This window comes from Neoarius graeffei, chromosome 6 (genome assembly GCF_027579695.1).
Source record: "Neoarius graeffei isolate fNeoGra1 chromosome 6, fNeoGra1.pri, whole genome shotgun sequence".
Lineage (NCBI taxonomy): Eukaryota > Metazoa > Chordata > Actinopteri > Siluriformes > Ariidae > Neoarius > Neoarius graeffei.
The window spans coordinates 66,366,876-66,387,430 of NC_083574.1; the positions used below are offsets into that span (position 1 = coordinate 66,366,876).

The following is a 20,555-nucleotide window of genomic DNA, read 5'->3' on the forward strand; positions in this document are numbered from 1 at the left end:
ATGAGTTTCGGATGACCGCCAGAGCTTGGCAGTCACTCGGAGTGTACACGAGAAGATTTGCCAAGAGGTCACTTCCTGGGTTTACCGGTCTTTTATGCCGGGGTCACGGGGTGACGTCACCCAGGTCACACGTGACTTTGTTGTTACTATTACTCGACCTGCACGTTCGTGTGATGGATATCCATGTGCTGAAAGCACCGCCTCTGGCGGTCATCCGAAACTCATAGAACCGCGGTTATATACATAACCCTCGTTTTCTGATTACATTGTAACTCTGGATGGCCTTTCTGTTTCTTCACGTGCAGCAGTAAAAGACCTCCGTGTGATCATTGACTCCAGTCGTTCATTTGAAACTCATAACATTACCTGGATAGCTTTTTTTCATCTCAGAAACATTGCTAAGATAAGAAATATGTCACGACATGATGCAGAAAAACTTGTTCATGCTTTTGTTACCTCTAGGTTGGATTATTGTAATGCATATAAAGCAGGTGGAATCATGAAGTGCTCTAAAATCTCTTTGGTAGACTGCTGCATTGACTTTTTGGACTTGATAAAATGCAGTGGCCTAGCACCAGCAGGTGACATGGCACCCCAAATCATCACAGACTGTGGAAGCTTCACACTGGACTTCAGCACCTTGGATTCTGTGTCTCTCCACTTTTCCTTCAGACTCTAGGACCTTGATTTCCAAATGAAATGCAAAATTTACTTTTATCTGAAAAGAGAACTCTGGATCACTGAGCAACAGTGCAGTTCTTTTTCTCCTTCGCCCAGGTAAGACATTTCTGACATTATGTCTGGTTTAGGAGTGGCTTGATATTAGGACACTGATAATTGTAGCCCCTTTCCTGAAGACATCTGTGCATGGTGGCTCTTGAAGCACTGACAACAGCCTCAGTCTACACCACCACTGTGCCGCCCCAAGGAGTAGTTAGCACTGTCTCCTCACAGCAAGAAGGTTCTGGGTTCAAGCCCAGTGGCCGACGGGGGTCTTCTGTGTGGAGTTTGCATGTTCTCCCCATGTCTGCGTAGGCTTCCACCACTGTCCAAAGACATGTGGTTAGGTTAACATGGGGCAGCCTTGGGTTGACATGCCCTTGAGCAAGGTGCCCTTGAGCAAGGTGCCCTTGAGCAAGGTGCCCTTGAGCAAGGTGCCCTTGAGCAAGGCACCTAACCCCCAACTGCTACCCAGGTGCTGTAGCATAGCTGCCCACTGCTCTGAGTATGTATGTATGATCATTGCTCACTTGTTTGTGTGCATGCATGTGTTCACTGCTTCAGATGGGTTAAATGCAGAGGATGAATTTCACTGTGCTTAGGTGTGCATGTGACAAAGGCTTCTTCTCTTGTGAAGCTCTCCCAAGTTCTTGAATCAACTTTTCTTGATAATCCTTTCAAGGCTGTGGTCATCCCTGTTGCTTGTGCACCTTTTCCAGCCACCCTTTTCAGCAATGACCTTCTGTGGCTTTCCCTCCTTGTAGAGGGTGTCACTGATCATCTTCTGGATGACTGTCAAGTCAGCAGTCTTCCCCGTGATTGTGTTTGTGTGTATTGAACTAGACTGAGAGATGCACTGTATACAGTTTTACTCAAACTCTAAATTATTCTAATATTTTGTCTTTTTTGCACTGTAGCCATAATTATCAAAATTAAAGTAGGAAAAAGTCTTGAAACATTTTAGTTTACATGTAATGAGTCTAGAATATATAACATTTTCGCTTTCTTAAATAAATGATGGAAATTCTTGAACTTTTTCGCGATATTCTAATTTTTTGAGATGCACCTGTTTTTCTAGCCAAAGTTTTTATTTTTTGCTGTGGCTACCCTTTTATGTTGTACTTAGCTTTATGTATAAGTTGAATCTTGGCTTATTTGCACTGTCAGAAATGTCTGCCAATATATTATCTGTGGATGGTGAATATGCTTTTTGTGTTATGTACCATGGCTGCAGGAGCTGTTGAGGAGTCATGGGCTGGTGGAGCCGGAGTCCTGTCACATAACCGAGGACCGGGCCCAGCGCAGGAAGAGGCGAACTGAACGTCAGAGACTGTACCAGCTGAAGAGGGAGCATGACTTAAAGGAGAGCAGCTGCAGGAAAATCTTGCATCTGGAGGAAGGCCTGGAGCAAGGGTCATCATGTGACTCTGATGAGGAGGAAGCAGGGTCAAGCAAGGACAAAGACTCTGTAGCACAGGACGTAGACATACAGGTGCTTAACTTGTGAGAATGCAGCACAAATCCTAAAATGCTTGGCATAATTACATTTTTTTCTTTCCCTGTAATAGTGTAATGTAATATTTTATTGTTCAACATATTAGTAGCAAGGAGGATTACAGTAAGCAAATAACAGGATTTTTAAAATGCTGTGTGAAGACTTAAGAATTTTGCCCTTTCTTTCACAAAAATTCTTTTGTAAGCTCCTTGTATAGGAAGTTGTGTGGCTGTGCTTGCACCCTTCTCCACAGTGCAGAGTAAACTCGCAACTGCAAGTGGCAAGTTAGCACATGTTCAGAGAATTCAGTACTGCATACCAAATTACATACCAAGTAGTAGTATGACTCAATAATAATTACACCACTGGCATACTGGCAAACTATTTAGTATGGCAGTGTGCAATTTGGGTCCTTTTGGTTGCTCTTTGATGGTCTCCGCACATTGCTATGCAAGGTGTATTACCTGATCTGTGTTTTTCCAAGTCTGATAGACACAAACTAGTCCACTTAACTAGTTAGCTAAAAGAACAAAACTAACACTTCTGGTGACATACACTACAGATGTATGTTTTTTTTTAATGACAATCTGTACTTTGTATTTTATAATTTCATCTGTTTTTTGTTCTTCAGACATGTCAGACACAGTCCTGATAGTGTTGGCATGCTAAACAAACAAAGCTCTCAAGATAGGTTACGCAATGAGGACAAGCAGATGCCCCAGTTGACTTGTATGGTTTTGGATACCAGACCATCATACCAGATGTGCTTTTTGAACATCTCATTCCAGATGTAGTGCCCCATCTGTTTTTATAATAGCCTCAATGCTTCTGGGAAGGCATTCCACTAGATTTTGGAACATTGCTGTGGGGATTTGTCCATTCAACTACAAGACCAGTAGTGAGGTTAGGCATTCATGTTGGGCAAAGAAGCCTGGGGCACAGTCTGCGTTGCAGTTCATCCCAAAGGTAGTCTGTGAGATTGAGGTCAGGGCTCTGTGCAGGCCATTTGTGTTCTTTCACACCAACCTTCGCAAATCATGTCTTTTTGGACCATGCGTTGTGCACAGGGAACATGTCATGCTGGAACATATTTGGGCCATTGATTTAGGCCCCTTGGTTTCAGTGAAGCTGTCTTGTTGTTGCATCAAACATACTTTTTAGAATTATGCCCAAAAGGTCTCTTCAAGGTCTTTGGCCTCATCAAACCATGACCCATTCTGACACATGGCTAGGGTTGATTTTTAGATGGTTTGGATGCTGGGGGTTTTTTTGTTTGTTTGTTTTTGTTTTTTTAAATGAGAAAGGACTTCCATTTGACCATCCTACCCCATAGTGGGAGAATAAGCTTTTAGTTGTCACTCACAGAGCATTTTATTAGGACCACAAAACTAATATTGAGTAGGACCTCCTTTGCTCTCAAAACTCAATTCTTCATAGTATGGCTTCCATAAGATATTGGAAACATTCCTACAACAGTCTATTCCTTGTTGACATGAATGCATCAGACAATTCCTGCAAATTTTTCAGCTGCACTTTCGTGCTGCATATCTTCCATTCCACCACATCCCAAAGGTGTTCTATGGGATTCAGACCCAATGACTGGGAAGGCCACTGAAGAACATTAAATGCGTTGTCATGTTCATGAAACCAGTTTGAGATGACTTTTGCTTTGTGACATGGTGCATTATCATTCTGGAATTAGCCATTAGAAGATGAGTAAATTGTGGCCATGAAGGGACATGACCATGGTCAGCAACAAAACCCAAATAGCCTGTGGCATTCAAGCAATGATTGGTATTAATGGGTCCAAAGTGTGCCAAGAAAATGCACCATTACACCACTTTCACCAGCCTGAACTGCTGATACAAGGCAAGTTGGATCCATGGATTTGTGCTGCTAGCACCAAATTCTGACCCTACCACCTATGTGCCTTAGCAGAAATTGAGATTCATCAGAGGGTGTTGGTTGCAGGCATTAAAGCTGGAAAATGATCCGACGTGATTTACAACCCCAAGTCCAAAAAAAAGTTGGGATGCTGTGTAAAACATAAATAGAAACAGAATGTGAAGATTTGCAATCATGGAAACCCTAGATTTCATTGAAAATAGTACAAAGACAACATGTCAAATGTTGAAACTGATAAATGTTAATGATTTTTTTTAAAAATATGCCCATTTTGAATTTACTCCCAGCAACACGTTCCAAAAAAGTTGGGACGGGGCAACAAAAGACTGGGATAGATAGATAGATAGATAGATAGATAGATAGATAGATAGATAGATAGATAGATAGATAGATAGATAGATAGACAGATAGATAGAAGCAACAACTGGTGGAACATCTCATAACTAATTAGGTTAATTGGCAAAGGGTCAATAATATGATTGGGATGCTCTTTTTTTTTTCTCTTCCTCCCAAAGAGGCTGAGTCTCTCACAAGTAAAGATGGGGAGGGATTCACCAGTCTGTGAAAGACTGTGTGGGCAAACTGCAACAATTTAAGAATAACATTCCTCAGTGTAAAATTACAAAGAATTTGGGGATCACAATCTATGGTATATAATATCATTATTAAAGGATACAAAGAATTTAGAAATCATTGTATGCAAAGGACAAGACTGAAAACCGGTACTGGATGCCCGTGACCTTTTGGTTCTCAAGCAGCACTGCATTAAAAATGGACATGATTCTTTAGTGGAAATTTCTGCATGGGCTCAGGAATGTTTCCAAAAACAACTGCTTTCTGGGTCCAAGCTCATTTATGATGGACTGAGGTGAAGTGGAAAACTGTCCTGTGATCTGATTGATCAAAATTTGAAATTATTTTTGGAAATCATAGATGCTGTGTCCTCCAGGCTAAAGAGGAGAGGGACCATCCAGGAGCATCTGTGATGTTATGGGGGTACATTAGTGCACATGGCATAGGTAGCTTGCATATCTGGGAAGGCACTGTTAATGTTGAACAATGTAGTCAGGTTTTGGAGCAATATATGCTGCTATCCAGATGATGTCTTTTTCAGGGAAGATGTCTTGCTTATTTCAGCAAGACGATGCCAAACCTCATTCTGCACATATTACTACTGCAGGGCGATATAGTATAGTGTAGTCCTGGTGCTAAACTGGCCTGCCTGCAGTCCAGAACTGTCACCCACTGAAAATATTTGGTGCATTATGAAAGGAAAAAAGATGATACATGACGGCCTGAAATGTTCAGCAGCTGAAATCCTATAATTCTAGATGTAAAATTGGAGTAATTATAATCCTAAATCAAATTGCTGTGACACAGCTTTCTGTGACATAATTCCTGTTTTCGGTTGTTTGCCACGCATCATGTTTTTCCTTTCGGTGTTGGCATTTAATCTGCAATCTTTTTCATCTTTTCTACAAATAAATTTCCAGTATCATTTTCGTTTTTGCTTGCATTTGGCCTTTTTCCACATTTTGTTTTATTTTTTCGGAGAATGCCAAAGACCAGTCATCAGTTTTTTCCTTCGTGTGCAAAGACAGCAATTGGAGACCATCCATATCAGATGTGCCTTAATATCAACAGATCTTCAATTTAAGGTTTGGAAACCATTTATCATGGCACATGTTCAGCTTGTTCAGTGTGCTGAGTGCAGGATGTTTAGTCATTCTTCCTCCGTTGTCAGTAATAGCTTTATTTGTGGTAAGTGTATATTAGTTAGCTCTCTGACGGAGAAGATTGCAGCATTATAGGTGTGCATCCAGACTTTGGAGAGGGTTAGTGAGAATGAGAGCAGCGTAGTTTCTGTTGGGGAAAGTCTGCATGCCCAAGGTGTAGTTGGCAATCCCCCCCACTCCAGCATTAGAGTCCTCACAGCAAGGCGAATGGGTGACAACTCGGTGGCATAATCTTAGCCATAGCTACCGCTGAGGCTCACTCATGGGAGCACCACTTCTCTCTGCTCCGTGTGTCTAACAGGTTTGATCTCCTCAGTGATGCACCCGCTGAGAAACCTGAAAGAGCTCTGGTTATAGGAGACTCTATCTCATGGTTGTGAAAGGCTAGGCTTTTCGGGGCACCAGCAGCTTTCGTCAGGTGTATACTGGGAGCCAGGGAGCCAGACATCACAGTTAATCTTCGGGTCTTAGGCAAGCACAAGTTTTCAAAGATGGTTATCCATGTGGGAGCTAACAATATACGTCTTTGTCAGTCTGAGGTTACTGAGAGTAAATTTGTAGAGGTGTTTAAATTAGCGAAGGCGATGTCTGATGCTGCAGTATGCTCTGGCCCCATGCCAATGTGGTGTGGCGATGTAGCTTTACAGCAGGTTATGGTCGCTGAACTGCTGGTTGTCCAGGTGGTGCTCTGAAATCAATGTGGGCTTTATAAATAATTGGAGTAGTTTTGAGGGCAAGCCTGGCCTGTTAGTGAGACGGTATCAATCCCACTTGGAAGGTGCTACTCTGATTTCTTGCAGCATAGCTCATTGTCTCAGAACATGCCTTGTTAATTTGTGACAATCTAGGGCCAAGGCCAGGGAGCAGATGAACAGGCTAAACCAACTGTCTGCTAGTTGCACAGGGTCGTCACTCTGTACAGAGTCGAGACTGTGTTTAGTTCCCCAAGCTATACAAAAAAGTAGCAATACTCAATTTGTTCTAGTAATCTAATTAATATAAAATTAAATCATACTGACTGTATAGTCACTGCCAGTACCTTTTGATCTGAAGGTAGGACTATTAAGTATTAGACCTCTTACATCTCAAGGGCTAATTGTTCAAATCAAATCAAGTTTATCGGTATAGCGCTTTTAACAATAAGCATTGTCGCAAAGCAGCTTTACAGAATTTGAACGACTTAAAACATGAGCTAATTTTATCCCTAATCTATCCCCAATGAGCAAGCCTGTGGCAACGGTGGCAAGGAAAAACTCCCTCAGACGACATGAGGAAGAAACCTCGAGAGGAACCAGACTCAAAAGGGAACCCATCCTCATTTGGGCAACAACAGACAGCCTGACTATAATATTAACAGTTTTAACAGGTATAACCCTCAACTGTCCTCATGGGGCCGTCCTTCACAGGAGCGGTGCGATAAAACTCCGACCAGACACAGGGCACCAGGATGGATCAAGCAGGTCTGAGGGGCAGAAGAGGCCAGCATCTCAATCCCAGGATCAACATGTAACTCAGAGGGACAGATTGGGGGGGGGGGGGAGAGAGAGAAAGAAAACGCAGGTTGTTAGGTATGCCCTAAAAATGACAAGTATTAAATCTGTGTGGTAGGCTCGCAGAGACGAGAGTCTTTACATCAGGCATAACACACAACAATGGCATGTTAATATGGTAAAAAATATCATGACCTGCTCTGGCTGGATGCTTGATTGGGTGATGGGAGCACACTCCTCAGCAATGATGAGATGCAGATGGGACACTTAGGGCTGGCTAAGACAATTCAGTTACATTTCACCGGGTCTGGGACATGCGACAGAATGTCTGACGGCCGATTCCCTGCAGGCTACGATAGCCAGTCGAGGTCTCCACCCTCTCCACCAAAAGATTTCCTGTTGACTCCATGTAACTCAGAGGGACAGATTTGGGGTGGGGGGGAGGGAAAGAAAACACAGGTTGTTAGGTATGCCCAATGTCACCTGAATAAGTAGGAGCAGTATACATATTGCACCGAGTACAAGCAGGGACTCCGGCAACTAACTATGACAGCATAACTAAAAGGAGAGAGCCAGAAGGTAACACAGGCATGAGGGAGCCCCGGGACATAAAGCAGCCAGCCACTACACCGTCAACAAACTCGAGTGAGCAAGCGAGTGGGGACTGACAGCATCCATACATCCCAGTTTACCAAAACACTCTATGTCTGAGGACCCTCCAGATCTACTCCTTTACCTCATAAACACCATTAACAAAAGGCTTGACTAAACAGATATGTTTTCAGCCTAGACTTAAATGCTGAGACTGTGTCTGATTCCCGAACATTACTTGGAAGGCTGTTCCATAACTGTGGGGCTTTGTAAGAAAAGGTTCTGCCCCCTGATGTAGCCTTCACTATACGAGGTACCAGCAGATAGCCTGCACCTTTTGATCTAAGTAGGCGTGGCGGGTCATAGAGGAGCAGAAGTTCACTCAGGTACTGTGGTGCGAGACCATTTAGTGCTTTAAAGGCCAATAGTAGTATTTTATAATCAATACGAAATTTGATTGGGAGCCAATGCAGTGTGGATAAGACAGGCGTGATGTGGTCATATTTTCTAGTTCTAGTAAGGACTCTTGCTGCTGCATTTTGAACTAACTGGAGCTTGTTTATGCACTTATTGGAACATCCAGACAGTAAGGCATTACAATAATCCAACCTGGAGGTAACGAAAGCATGGACTAGTTTTTCTGCATCATGCAATGACATTAAATTTCTTATCTTTGCAATATTTCTGAGATGAAAGAAAGCTATCCGGGTGATGTTATCAATAGTTATCAATTGTTAATGAACTTATCACTGATCAGGAGTTTAATGGACTGTGTTTAACAGAAACGTGGATGAAACCAAATGAGTATGAAGCATTAAATGAAGCTAGTCTTCCTGGATACAATTATACACAAGCCTTGTCTAACAGGCAAAGTTGGAGGTATCACGTTTATTTATAATCTTCTAGGCGTGACACAAAAACCTGGACATAAATTCAATATGTTTCAGGTTCTTCATACTAACACAACATATGGAGCCACAAAAATAAGTCTGCCCAGTCAATTCTGTTACTTATTATTTACAGGCCCCCAGAACCATATTCTGAGTTTCTTTCTGATTTTGCAGATTTCATCTCAGACCTGATTATTTCCTGAAACAAAGCAATAGTTGTTGGAGACTTGAATATTCACTTTGATAACCCAGAAGACCCTCTGAAAACAGCATTCATGTCCATTAGATTCAGTAGGGGTTAATCAGAATATCATAGGACCTACTCATAATGGTGGTCACACACTCTTGATCTAATACTAACGTTCCAGTTAAATATAGAACATAGTCACACTTCCAGTCTGAAGCTACATCTTATTCAAAATATGTCTGAACAATAATACATGCACCTCACCATGGTGCTGTGTCAAAAGTACATTCACATCAACTAATTCACAAAGCTTTATAAATAGTCTGAGTTATCAGCTTTGACTGGCTCATCGTCAGACCCCACAGTACTTGATAAGACAACAGAATGCTTCGAGTCAACATTCAACTATAATTTAGATAATGTAGCTCCACTTAAAATGATTAGAGAGAAAAAAAATTAGCACCCTGGTATGATGATTACACATGCACCTTAAAACATACCACCTGAAAATTAGAACATAAATGGGGCCAAACAAAATTGGTAGTATTACAGTTAACATGGAAGGAGAGCCTCCTGAAGTATAGAAAAGTGCTTAGCGCTGTTAGATCAACGTATCTCTCCAACATAGTCGAGGATAACAAAAATAATCTTAGATTCTTATTGAATACTCTAGCAAAATTAACTTGGAAAAAGACCACCATAGACACATGCACACCTGCAACATGTTATAGCAACACCTTCATGCATTTTTCAATGACAAAACTGAAAATATCCTACAAAAGATTCAAACTACTAATTCAAGGCCAGACCATTTAAGTAACCAGGTAGTTAACAAGAAAACTGCATCAGATCAGCAATTAGAATGTTTTAATACCCTTAGAGAAATTTAACTAACTTCATTAATTTCCACATCAAAATCTTCAACTTGTGGACTAGATCACTTACCTACATGACTCTTCAAATAGATAATACCAGAAGCAATTGAATCTCTTCTAAAAAAAAAAAAAATAATAATAATCAGTTCTTCCATTAGACTTGGCTATATAGCCAAATCCTTTAAACTAGCAGTTATCAAACCCCTGATTAAAAAACCTGACCTTGACCCCTGTCAGCTGTCCAATTATAGGCCAGTATTAAACCTGCCCTTTATCTCCAAGATCCTAGAAAAAGGTCATATCTACATAGGAATAACATCCATGATTTATTCCATCAGGATTTAGACCACATCATATCACAGAGAAAGCACTGGTTAAAGTAGTAAACGACCTACTGTTGATATGTGATCAGGGCTTTGTCTCCCTGCTTATATTGCTTGACCTTAGTGCAGGCTTTGACACCACTGATCATTCCCTTCTCCTGGATAGACTAGAAAATGTTGTGGTAGTTAACCCGCTAGGGTCTGAGAGTATTTTCTGGCACAAATGATTCTGGCATACTCTGATTTTGTCAATTTCAACAAATCTAAGCAGTATTTTCAGTCATATGGCTTTTTTTTGTACTCAGCAGAAGTTCAGCTGCAATAATATCTATGTAGTATGTATGTCATGATTTGTACTTAAAAAAAAACAGATAAATGAATATGTTGTAAAAAGTAGTTTTAAAATATGTTTTTGGACTGTGTGGGGAAAAAAACATTACCTTACCCATTGTGATGAACCATTTTGGTCGCTTGTGGTGATTTCTGTTCAGTCTTAGGAATGTATCAAGCACAAAAATTTAAATCTGCTCCACTGTTTTGGACAGTTAACTGGCCATCAAAAAATGTGCCCTATTGTTTTGGGATAAAGAACTGGCAGTGGATGGGGTATTCAATGAGAAGATTAAAAAACTCCATTCAACGAGGAGTGATTTACCCCTCCCACTGCCAACTCTTAATCCCATCAGGTCAAGTGACAAATCATTTGTCACAATGGATAAGGTAATGTTGTTGGTTTTTGTTGGGTTTTTTTTCTCTTCACACATTCCAACACAGTGCTAAAACTGCTTTTTACAACATCTTCATTTATCTGTTGTTGTTTTTTTTTTAATCCCCGCTGGCCGAAAGACCCGAAGGGGGATTATGTCGTGGTGATGTCCATCCGTCCCAGGAAGCTTCTGAAATCAACTCCTCTCACAATTTTTGGATGAATTTTATGAAACTTGGCAGAATTCTTTGTTATATGTCAGTAATACGCACATTGCAATTTCATTAAATTCAGTCACATTTTATCAGTTATGGCATAGTTGCCAGTGAGGGATATTGTGCTCTCAGAGCACTCTTGTTAAAAAAGTGCAATCATGGCATACATACTACATAGATGATATTGTAACTGAACTTGTGCTGAATACAAAAAAGTCATATGACTTTCAAAATACTACTTAGATTTGTTGAAATTAACCACACCAGAACAGGCCAAAATCATTAGAGTGCCAGAAAAAGACTAAAAGAGAGCAAACAAGCGCCAGTGCACATTTTGTTTACTCAAGAAGCACACAGATTCCACAGGAATTTTACCTGAATAAAATTTACTCAAATTGAAGAAAATGTTACTGTATGCCAGATAACATTTGGTCCCTCTTTAAAATGAGTAAAAGTTACTCTTTTGATGGAGCTGTTTTTTCCAGAGCCAATTCTCCTCAATTCAGTGTTAAAGTGCATATCCTGTACCCAATTTGGGTTTTTTTGGGTTTTTTTTTTAAATGAATGTCCCTTTACACACTCATCCAGAAGGATAATTTTGCACAAAGCCATCTGTCTACAGCAGAAAAAAATAAAATAAAACGCGTCTGGAAAAATCCCAAGGGAGTCTGGAGCCAGATTCGTGACGTCACCTGCGGAAGCGCCAGCAGGCTGCGAGAGCAGGTAAAAAAAATTGCACAAAATGCAAAATGTGACACATTTGACCAAAGTTTAATATAAAATAGGAGAATTACATTGATCTTGCTCCTGAATTTACCTGCGATATGCACTTTAATATTTTACTCTGTGTTATGGTATTTGACTCTATTCAGTGTGTTTTTGAAATTAACTCTTGTACTGTTTTACTCACTGCAGAGCCACAACCCAACTCTGTTAAACAATTACTCCAATTTTGCTCCCACTCCAAATTTTACTCTTTAAACTCAAAATAGAGCAAAAATAACTATTTTTGAGGAAAATACCTTTAACTCTGGAAAAATTGCTGTTTTTTTTCTTTTTTTTCCGTCTATGCACTACAGTGCACACACATATCAACTGATATGCTCATAAGAAATAGAAATATTTACACTTTACTTGAGTTGAGCTGGATTTAATCGAAGTTCAAAATGACACCGCTCATCAGTATACCGTAGGTGCAGTTGCACTCCTCACACAAGTAACCAAAATTATGTAGGTACAATACCAGTTCTCACACAAGGTACCAAAATTATGTGGGTGCAATTATGTTATTAAATCAGTCTCATAAAATATCAGTTCATTAATTTTACTAATCGATATTTATATTAATTATTAAATTAATGAAAGAATTACTCTTGTGATACACTAGATCAGTGAAGGCAATGTGAATTTTTTGATTTCAGAGGATGGATTCAAGTAATACTGCAGTAAAACAGACAAGACAGTTTCTTCCAAATATTTAATTTATTAAAATGACAATCAAGTGAGAATAATACTGATCAGGCACGTGTGTGTGTCTGTGTGTGTGTGTACACACACACACGATATAATGTGTGTAGTATGTATGTGTGTGTGTGTGTGTTTGCAAGCTTAACAAAGGGTTGTGTTTTGTGTGCGAGAAAGGTGGGGAGGGGACCGTAGGCACTCTGTGTGATTAGACAAAGGATTTTAACAAAAGGCACATAAGTAATCATTGGCCCATACGGGGATCAAACCCATAATCTTAGCATTATCAGCACCACGCTCTAACCAGCTGAGCTAATCAGCCCTTAGTTTATTAAAGTCTGAAATGCTGAGGTGTGTATAATGGTGCACGGTAGGAAAGTGTTGGAGAGAGAGAGAGATTTTGCATACCCTATCTACCAGAGTAAAATTGAGAAATACAATAACATATGATCAAACTAAAGCTATGTGATTATTGTGCACACACTTGAAACAAGCTTGGAATTAAATAGCACTTGTCACATAAACTAATCAAGCTAAGATTAACCTTGCCCAAATGCCAGCCTTACTTGGGACCACTCTTGTGTGGCATATGGAGTTCGTCAGTGATCCTCTGTGTCAGTGGACTACTTCTGAAAAGAGCGGCGCACAGCTTCAATTTAGTTTAATGCAGCTCTGCTATGTTGCAAAAGTTTTTCCCAGGCGGGATCTCATGATCCAGAAGGTCCTTGGTCAAACACTCGTTGGCTTAAGATGTGGAGGGAACCGCTTGCCTCTCATCTTCCTGATTTGCGTTACTATGGTGTAGTAATAACAGTAGCCAGTTTCAAACACAATGAAAGCAAAACAACGCGACTGGAGTACTTTTTAACAGTGGCCAGTGGTCCGTACAACACGTGTTAGTTCCTTTGTTTCTTCGTTTCCACCTGCAGGCCATAGTGTCTCTTCTTAATACTGACAGTCAGAGCATGTCAATCAGCGAGAGAGCGAGGCAGAGAGCAAGGCCTGTCTGGTTTTGGGAGGATGCAGTTGCAGGGCACCGGCAGCTGCATGTGTCCATGGCCTTGGCGAGGCGTTTGCACGGCAGGACGTGGGAGACTTATGTCGGGCAGAGAGAGATGCTTCTTTGTGTGCTGGTCCGAGAGAGAGTGGAACTTGCTCAGTCTGCCCAATTTATGGGTGAGCTTGCATCATGAGCTACAGTAGTGCATTACCCAATTGTGGTGCAGTGAAAGATAAGATGAGCCAATCGTGGTGCAGTGAAAGATGAGATGAAGTGGATATCATCTGGGGCAGGAACTGAGGGGAATTATGGGAAATGTAGTTGCAGAGATGTGCTGTACCTACATCAGTGTCAGTTCTCAAGACTGAATTGAATTGTATCCTGAATCATGAATTGAATCGCTGTCCTGAAATTGAATTGCTATCCTGAATCATCTGAAGTGCCTCCTGAGCATCAAATCTGCTTGCCATCTTGCAACAAGTTTTACCTCCAAACAGGTAGCCTAAACTGTGGCTGACACATTTTATCCTGTTTACAGTGGGCGTTCCACTGCGAAAGAGAAACCATTCGAAACTGAAAGAGTGAAAGTGATTATCATACCATTACCATGTGAATAGTCTTTTATGAATTCAAGTGAGCGCTCAGTGTGCCGACTCAGGTGTGACTGAGTAAGGTGACAAGTTTTATGTTTCATCTAATTTAGGTAATATAAAAAATATTATTTTGCAGTGGGCTCCTAGGAAAGTATAAAATTTGTCAATATGCTTATCATGCTTGTATGATGATGATTTGTGAAGATATTTAGCTAAATACATGACCTACTCATTCTAAACCTGCTGAGCTTCACCGGCAAAGCTCTCCACCCTAGAGGGTTAACTTCCTTCTACTTGACTCTGACGAGACAGAAGTACTTGTACTAGGACCACATGCAGCTAGAAGTAGGTTTTCTGATTTACAAAGTAACTCTGGATGGCCTTTCTGTTTCTTCATGTGCAGCAGTAAGACCTCAGTGTGATCGTTGACTCCAGTCTTTTGTTTGAAACTCGTATCAATAACATTGAGGATAGCTTTCTTTCATCTCAGAAATATTGCCAAGATAAGAAATATGTCGCTTCATGATGCAGAAAAATTTTCTTGCTTTTGTTAACTCTAGGTTGGATTACTGTAATATCTTATTGTCTGGATATTCCAATAAGTGCATAAACAACTTCCATTTAGTTCAAAATGCAGCAGCAAGAAATAGAAGATATGACTACCCTGATCTTATCCACATTGCACTGGCTCCCAATCAAATTTAATATTGATTATTAAATGCTACCATTCACCTTCAAAGCACTGATTGGTCTTGCTCCATAGTACTTAAGTCTCATCACATTGCTCCTGTGGAGGATGGCCTCATATGGACAGTTGAAAGTCGTGCTTGGAAGATGAACTCTCATGAAGTTTTACACTTACGTGTCCATCAGTTACCAGATGATAATTTCAACAAAATAGACTTCAGACTTCATGCTAAAACTATGTTGAATTTCCTGGTTATGCAGTTGTACTTTGTGACTATATAGGACACAGTTATCGAAGCAAGTTATTTATAATCATGGTGATAACCACATTTGGTTATCGCCCAAATGAGGATGAGTTCCCTTTTGAGTCTGGTTCCTCTCAAGGTTTCATCCTCTTGTCATCTGAGGGAGTTTTTTTTCTTTCTTTTTTTTTCTTGCTGCCGTTGCCACAGGCTTGCTCATCAGGGATATGTTAGGGATAAAATTAGCTCATGTTTAAAGTCTTTAACTTTCTGTAAAGCTGTTTTGCAACAATGTCTGTTGTTAAAAGCACGATACAAATAAACTTGACCATGTCAGGCAAGAATGGGACAAAATTTCACTTTCAAAACTACAGCAGTTGTTCTTTTCAGTTCCCAAACACTGACAGAGTATTGTTGAATTACTAATTGTTGCATCACAGTCGTAAACATGCCCCGTCCCAACTTTTTGGAAACATGATGCGAAACATGATGCTGGCATCAATTTCAAAATGAGCATAAATTTTTCAAGCAACAATAAAATTTTGGTTTCACCATTTGACATGTTGTCTTTGTACTATTTTCAGTGAAATTATAGAGATTCCGTGATTTGCAAATCATTGCGTTCTTTATATTTTACAATTTCCCAACTTTTTTGGAAATGGGGTTCCATCTTTGTTTTATATTTTTATCATCATCACAAAACCTCCAATTTTAAGAGGCATGTGTAGACTGTTAATATTCACTGTTTGAGACATGGGTACACAAAGTATGGTGTGCAAATTTCCTGCCAATTCTGACCAGACTCCCTCGACACAGTGCTCAGTGTGAAAGGCTCTTATTGGATTGTTCAGGCAAAATGATACTAATGGCTCGGGATCATAATATTGTAGCGTAATTTTGTATCCCCTGATTTCATTTTTTGTTTTTTTTTCTTTGTTTTTTTTTTTAAACAAAAGGCTAACTTCACAAAGTCATTTTCTAATTCTTGTTACAGGAAGTGAAGTTCAAATTGCGGCATGATGTTGGCAAACTTCAGGGAGATGCATACACCAGTGCAACACTGTCATCTCGGCAACAAGCTCTTTTCAGACTGGTGCTGTGCCGTAGCCTGTACCCACAGCTGGCCCTGCCTGATGAACATAACTCTGCCCGCAAGGATTCAGAGCAGGTGCGCGCGTGCACACACGGGGAGAGAGAGAGAGAATACATTGGATCTGGTCTGCCTTTGTTCAGGAGACCTTAAAATACTCTATTTCTCTTCACATTCATATATTTCTGCTTTGATATGAGGTAACTTTATCATATTAAATACATGTTTTTGTTTAGGTGTTTCACACTCATAACAAGAAAGGTGTTATGATTCACCCCACCAGTGTTTTTGCCAGTAATCCAGATTTGCTGCATATCACTCAGTATGAATCCAGTAAGTTTGGTGCATCTCTCTTAAGCAATTGGTATTCAGATGAAATTTCTCAACATAATATATTGTCATGCTCACATTCTCTGTGGTCGTCTCTCCACCCCAACCCCCTCCCCTGGTCTCTAGGTGCTGAGAAGGAGCAGAGTGATGGGCATCAGTTGCTGGCTTTTGTAACTCTGCTTGAAACTAACAAGCCCTATGTTTCAAATTGTGTACGGGTCCCTGCCCTGCAGGTTAGAGAAATAACAAGGGAATACTCGTAGACTATATGACTTCCAACTAAAGTGTAAAAGGATGATCTCCAAGAACTAGATGTAGCAGTAGTTCATGGAGTGTTTAACTCCAGTCCTGGAAGCCTGTGGGCCTGTCAGACTTGACAATTTTACCTCTTTTCAGTACACCTGACTGAGCTTGTTTTTAACCCTCTGGGGTCTGAGGGTATTTTCTGGCACTCTAATGATTTTGGCATGCTCTGATTTTGTTGTCAATTTCAACAAATCTGAGCAGTATTTTCAAAGTCATAGGACACTTTTTGGTATTCAGCACAAGTTCAGCTGCAGTAATATCCATGTAGTCTGCATGTCATGAATTTACTTGAAAAAAAACAAAACAAAACCTAAATGAAATGTTGTAAAAAGCAGTTTTAGAATTGTATTGGAATGTGTGAAAAACATTACCTTACCTATTGTGATGAACTGTTTTGGTCACTTGAGGTGATTCTGTTCAGTCTTAGGAATGTATCAAGCACAAAAACTTAAATCTGCTCCATTGATTTGAACAATTAACTGGCCATCAAAAAATTGTCATATTGTTTTGGGATAAAGTGTTGGCAGTGGGGGAGTATTCAGTGAGAAGGGTAAAAATTTCCATTCCATGAAAAGAGTGAAAACCCCTCCCACTGCCAACTCTTAATCCCAGCAGGTCGTCTCAATGGGTAAGGCAATGTTTTTTCACACATTCCAATACAGTTCTAAAACTGCTTTTTACAGTAGCTTAATTTATCTGGTATTTGACTTTATTTTAGTATTTGACTCTATTCAGTGTGTCTTGAAATTAACTCTTATACTATTTTACTCTGTTCAGAGCCACAACCAACTCTGTTACACAATTACTCTGTAATTTTGCTCCCACTCTGACTCCAGTTTTTACTCTCTAAACTCAAAATAGAGCAAAATTAGCTATTTTCGAGGAAAATACTTTTAACTTTGGAAAAATTGCTCAGTCATTTTTCCTGTGCATGCACTACAGTGCACGTATATCAACCGATATGCTTATAAGAAATTGGAAGAAATATTTACATTTACTTGAGTGGATCTTTGGCTAGATTGAGTTGAAGTAAAAGAAAAAAAAGGCACCCACTCATCAGTGTCGCAGTTCTCAAGATTGAATTGAATCACTGTCCTGAATCATGAATTGAATCACTGTCCTAAATCATGAAATGAATTCAATCGCTGTCCTGAATCATCCAAAGCGCATAAAATCCGTGTGCCATCTCACAACAAGTTTTACCTCCAAATAGCCTAAGCTATGTCTAACATATTTTATCCTGTTTACGGTGGGCATTCCCACTGCGAAAGAGAAACTGATCAAAAGTTCAAGTGATTATCATGCTGTTACTATGCGAATCGTCTTTTATGAATGCATAAGTGGGTGCTCAGTGCTCCGACTCCGGTGTGACGGAGTAAAGTGACAAGTTTTATGTTTCATCTAATTTAGGTAATTTAAAAACTATAATATTATTTGGCAGTGGGCACATAGGAAAGTATAAAGTTTCTATCAATATGTTTATCATGCTTGTATGATTTAAAAAACTCACAAAGATATTGATCTAAATACATGACCTACTTATTCTAAACTTGGCGAGCTTCACCGGCAAAGCTCTCGACCCCAAAGGGTTAAACACTTAAAATTTTCCATTACAGCTATGACATCAAATGTCCAGATAGAGGCGACACGTCAAATTTACCACCCGAATCTCTTGAAACCGTGGAGAGAGGAGGTTCCTGTGGCTCTGGCCACGATAGTTCCAGAGAGGGCAACGCTGGGACCCAGACGTAAGTCAAAGTCCAACCCAATTCACCGCGGTCCCCTGTGGAGACCACTTCTCCGTCCCAGAGAGCACAGGTTATTTGGTTGCAGGAGGATTTCTGCAATGTGTTCTTGCCCCTCCCTGGTCACACTGACCTCATAGAACACCACATCGAGACTTCTGCAGGAGTGGTGGTGCGCAGCCGCCCGTATTGGCTCCCCGAACACAAGAAAAATGTGGTTTGGGATGAATTCCAGGCTATGCTGATGGTGGGGGTAATTGAGGAGTCGCACAGCAACTGGAGCAGCCTGGTGGTCTTTGTTCCCAAGACCAATGGTTCGGTCTAGTTCAGTGTAGGCTATCAAAGTGAATGTGGTGTCGAAATTTGACACATAGCCGATGCCTCACATCGATGAGCTGCTTGATTGGTTAGGCTCGGCTTGCTTTTACTCAACACTGGATTTAACAAAGGGGTATTGACAGATCACCTTGACTCCATTATCCTGTGTAAAAATGGCCTTTTCCACTCCGTGTGGTTTACACCAATTCGTCACCCTTCTTTTCAGGTTGCTTGGGGCCCCAGCGATGTTTCAGCATCTCAGGGACAGAATTATCCATCCCCACAATGCGTATGTGGCAGCCTACTTGGATGATATAATCATTTATAGCAATGATTGGGAGCGGTGTCTGCAACATCTCAGGGCGGTCCTGAGATCACTGAGGCATGCAGGGCTCACAGCGAACCCAAAGAAGTGTGCAATTGGGCAGGTGGAAGTAAGGTATCTGGGCTTCTACTTGGGTCATGGGCAGGTGCGTCCCCAAATTGATAAGACTGCAGTGATTGCAGCCTGCCCAAGACCTAAGACCAAAGAGGGGGTGAGGCAGTTCCTGGGGCTGGCTGGCTATTACAGGCGGCTCGTCCCTACTTTTTTGGATGTCACCAACCCACTTACTGACCTCACTAAAAAGGGAGTGCCAAATCTGGTCCAGTGGATGGAGCTGTGCCAACAGGTCTTTAACCAGGTACAAGCTGCACTTTGTTGAGGGCCACTTTTATACTCCCCTGACTTCTCCCTCCCTTTTGTGTTGCAGACTGATGCATTGGACAGAGGGTTGGGGCTGTTTTTTCCCCAAACAGTGGAGGGAGAGGAGTGCCCCATGCTGTACATCAGCTGCAAGCTCTCCATGTGGGAGATGAAGTCAGGCACCGCTGAGAAGGAGTGCTTGGCTATCAAATGGGTGATCCTCACCCTCCATTATTACCTGCTGGGACGCCCTTTCACCCTCTACTCAGCTCACGCCCTGCTCCAGTGGCTCCACTGCATGAAGGATACCAGAGGCTCCAACTCTCCCGCTTTAGGGAACATTTAGAAAATCCTCCCGCTGACAACATAAAAATCTCCCACCCGCCCTTACTACACATGATTTAGTTAAAAAAATATATAACTTGATATGTTTGACGAAAATTAATAGTTGACTTTCCGCTTTTCGTATGTCTGTCATTGTATGGGTGGATTCAAGTGTGCACCCCGCGGTATATGCCGATTCCCTGGTCGGTACACCAATCAGCGTAACGGGGGGGATTGGAGTGAATGCTGGAGGCATGCGCGCGCAGATCAAGCGCGCATATGAATCGAGCGGAATTCGGTACGCCGCAGGGTACACACTTAAGCCCACCCAATGTCTTAGCAGTTACCGATAAAGCATACAGATGGCGCTATTAATGATGTGTGAGAGAAAACCCGCAACACTCAACCATTTTTTTTTTTTTTTTTTTTTTTTGCGTCTGCATTTCTCGCCTGCTCGTCTTTAACTTTATGTTCTCTTGAATGAGATAATGAAACGAAGTTCCGTTGTTGGAAATGGCGAAGAAAAAATATCAGAAAATCACCAAGATAAAGTTCGGATCGCCCGTCGCTATGGTCGCCAGGGACGAATGGCGGACTATTTTGGACGGCAGCAAGACGACCCTATATCTGACAAGGTT

General features: G+C 41.0%; 1 protein-coding gene across 1 annotated transcript in view; it reads left to right on the forward strand.

The window, feature by feature from the left end:
• The window catches only part of dhx34 (DEAH (Asp-Glu-Ala-His) box polypeptide 34), a 156,515-nt gene that overhangs the window by 101,139 nt on the left and 34,821 nt on the right, over positions 1-20,555 (forward strand). Inside the window, exons 9-12 of the mRNA XM_060923998.1 lie at positions 1,955-2,212; positions 16,114-16,287; positions 16,446-16,542; positions 16,666-16,772. Of these exons, the coding sequence (XP_060779981.1) occupies positions 1,955-2,212; positions 16,114-16,287; positions 16,446-16,542; positions 16,666-16,772 (636 nt within the window). The remainder of the gene's footprint in view (positions 1-1,954; positions 2,213-16,113; positions 16,288-16,445; positions 16,543-16,665; positions 16,773-20,555) is intronic.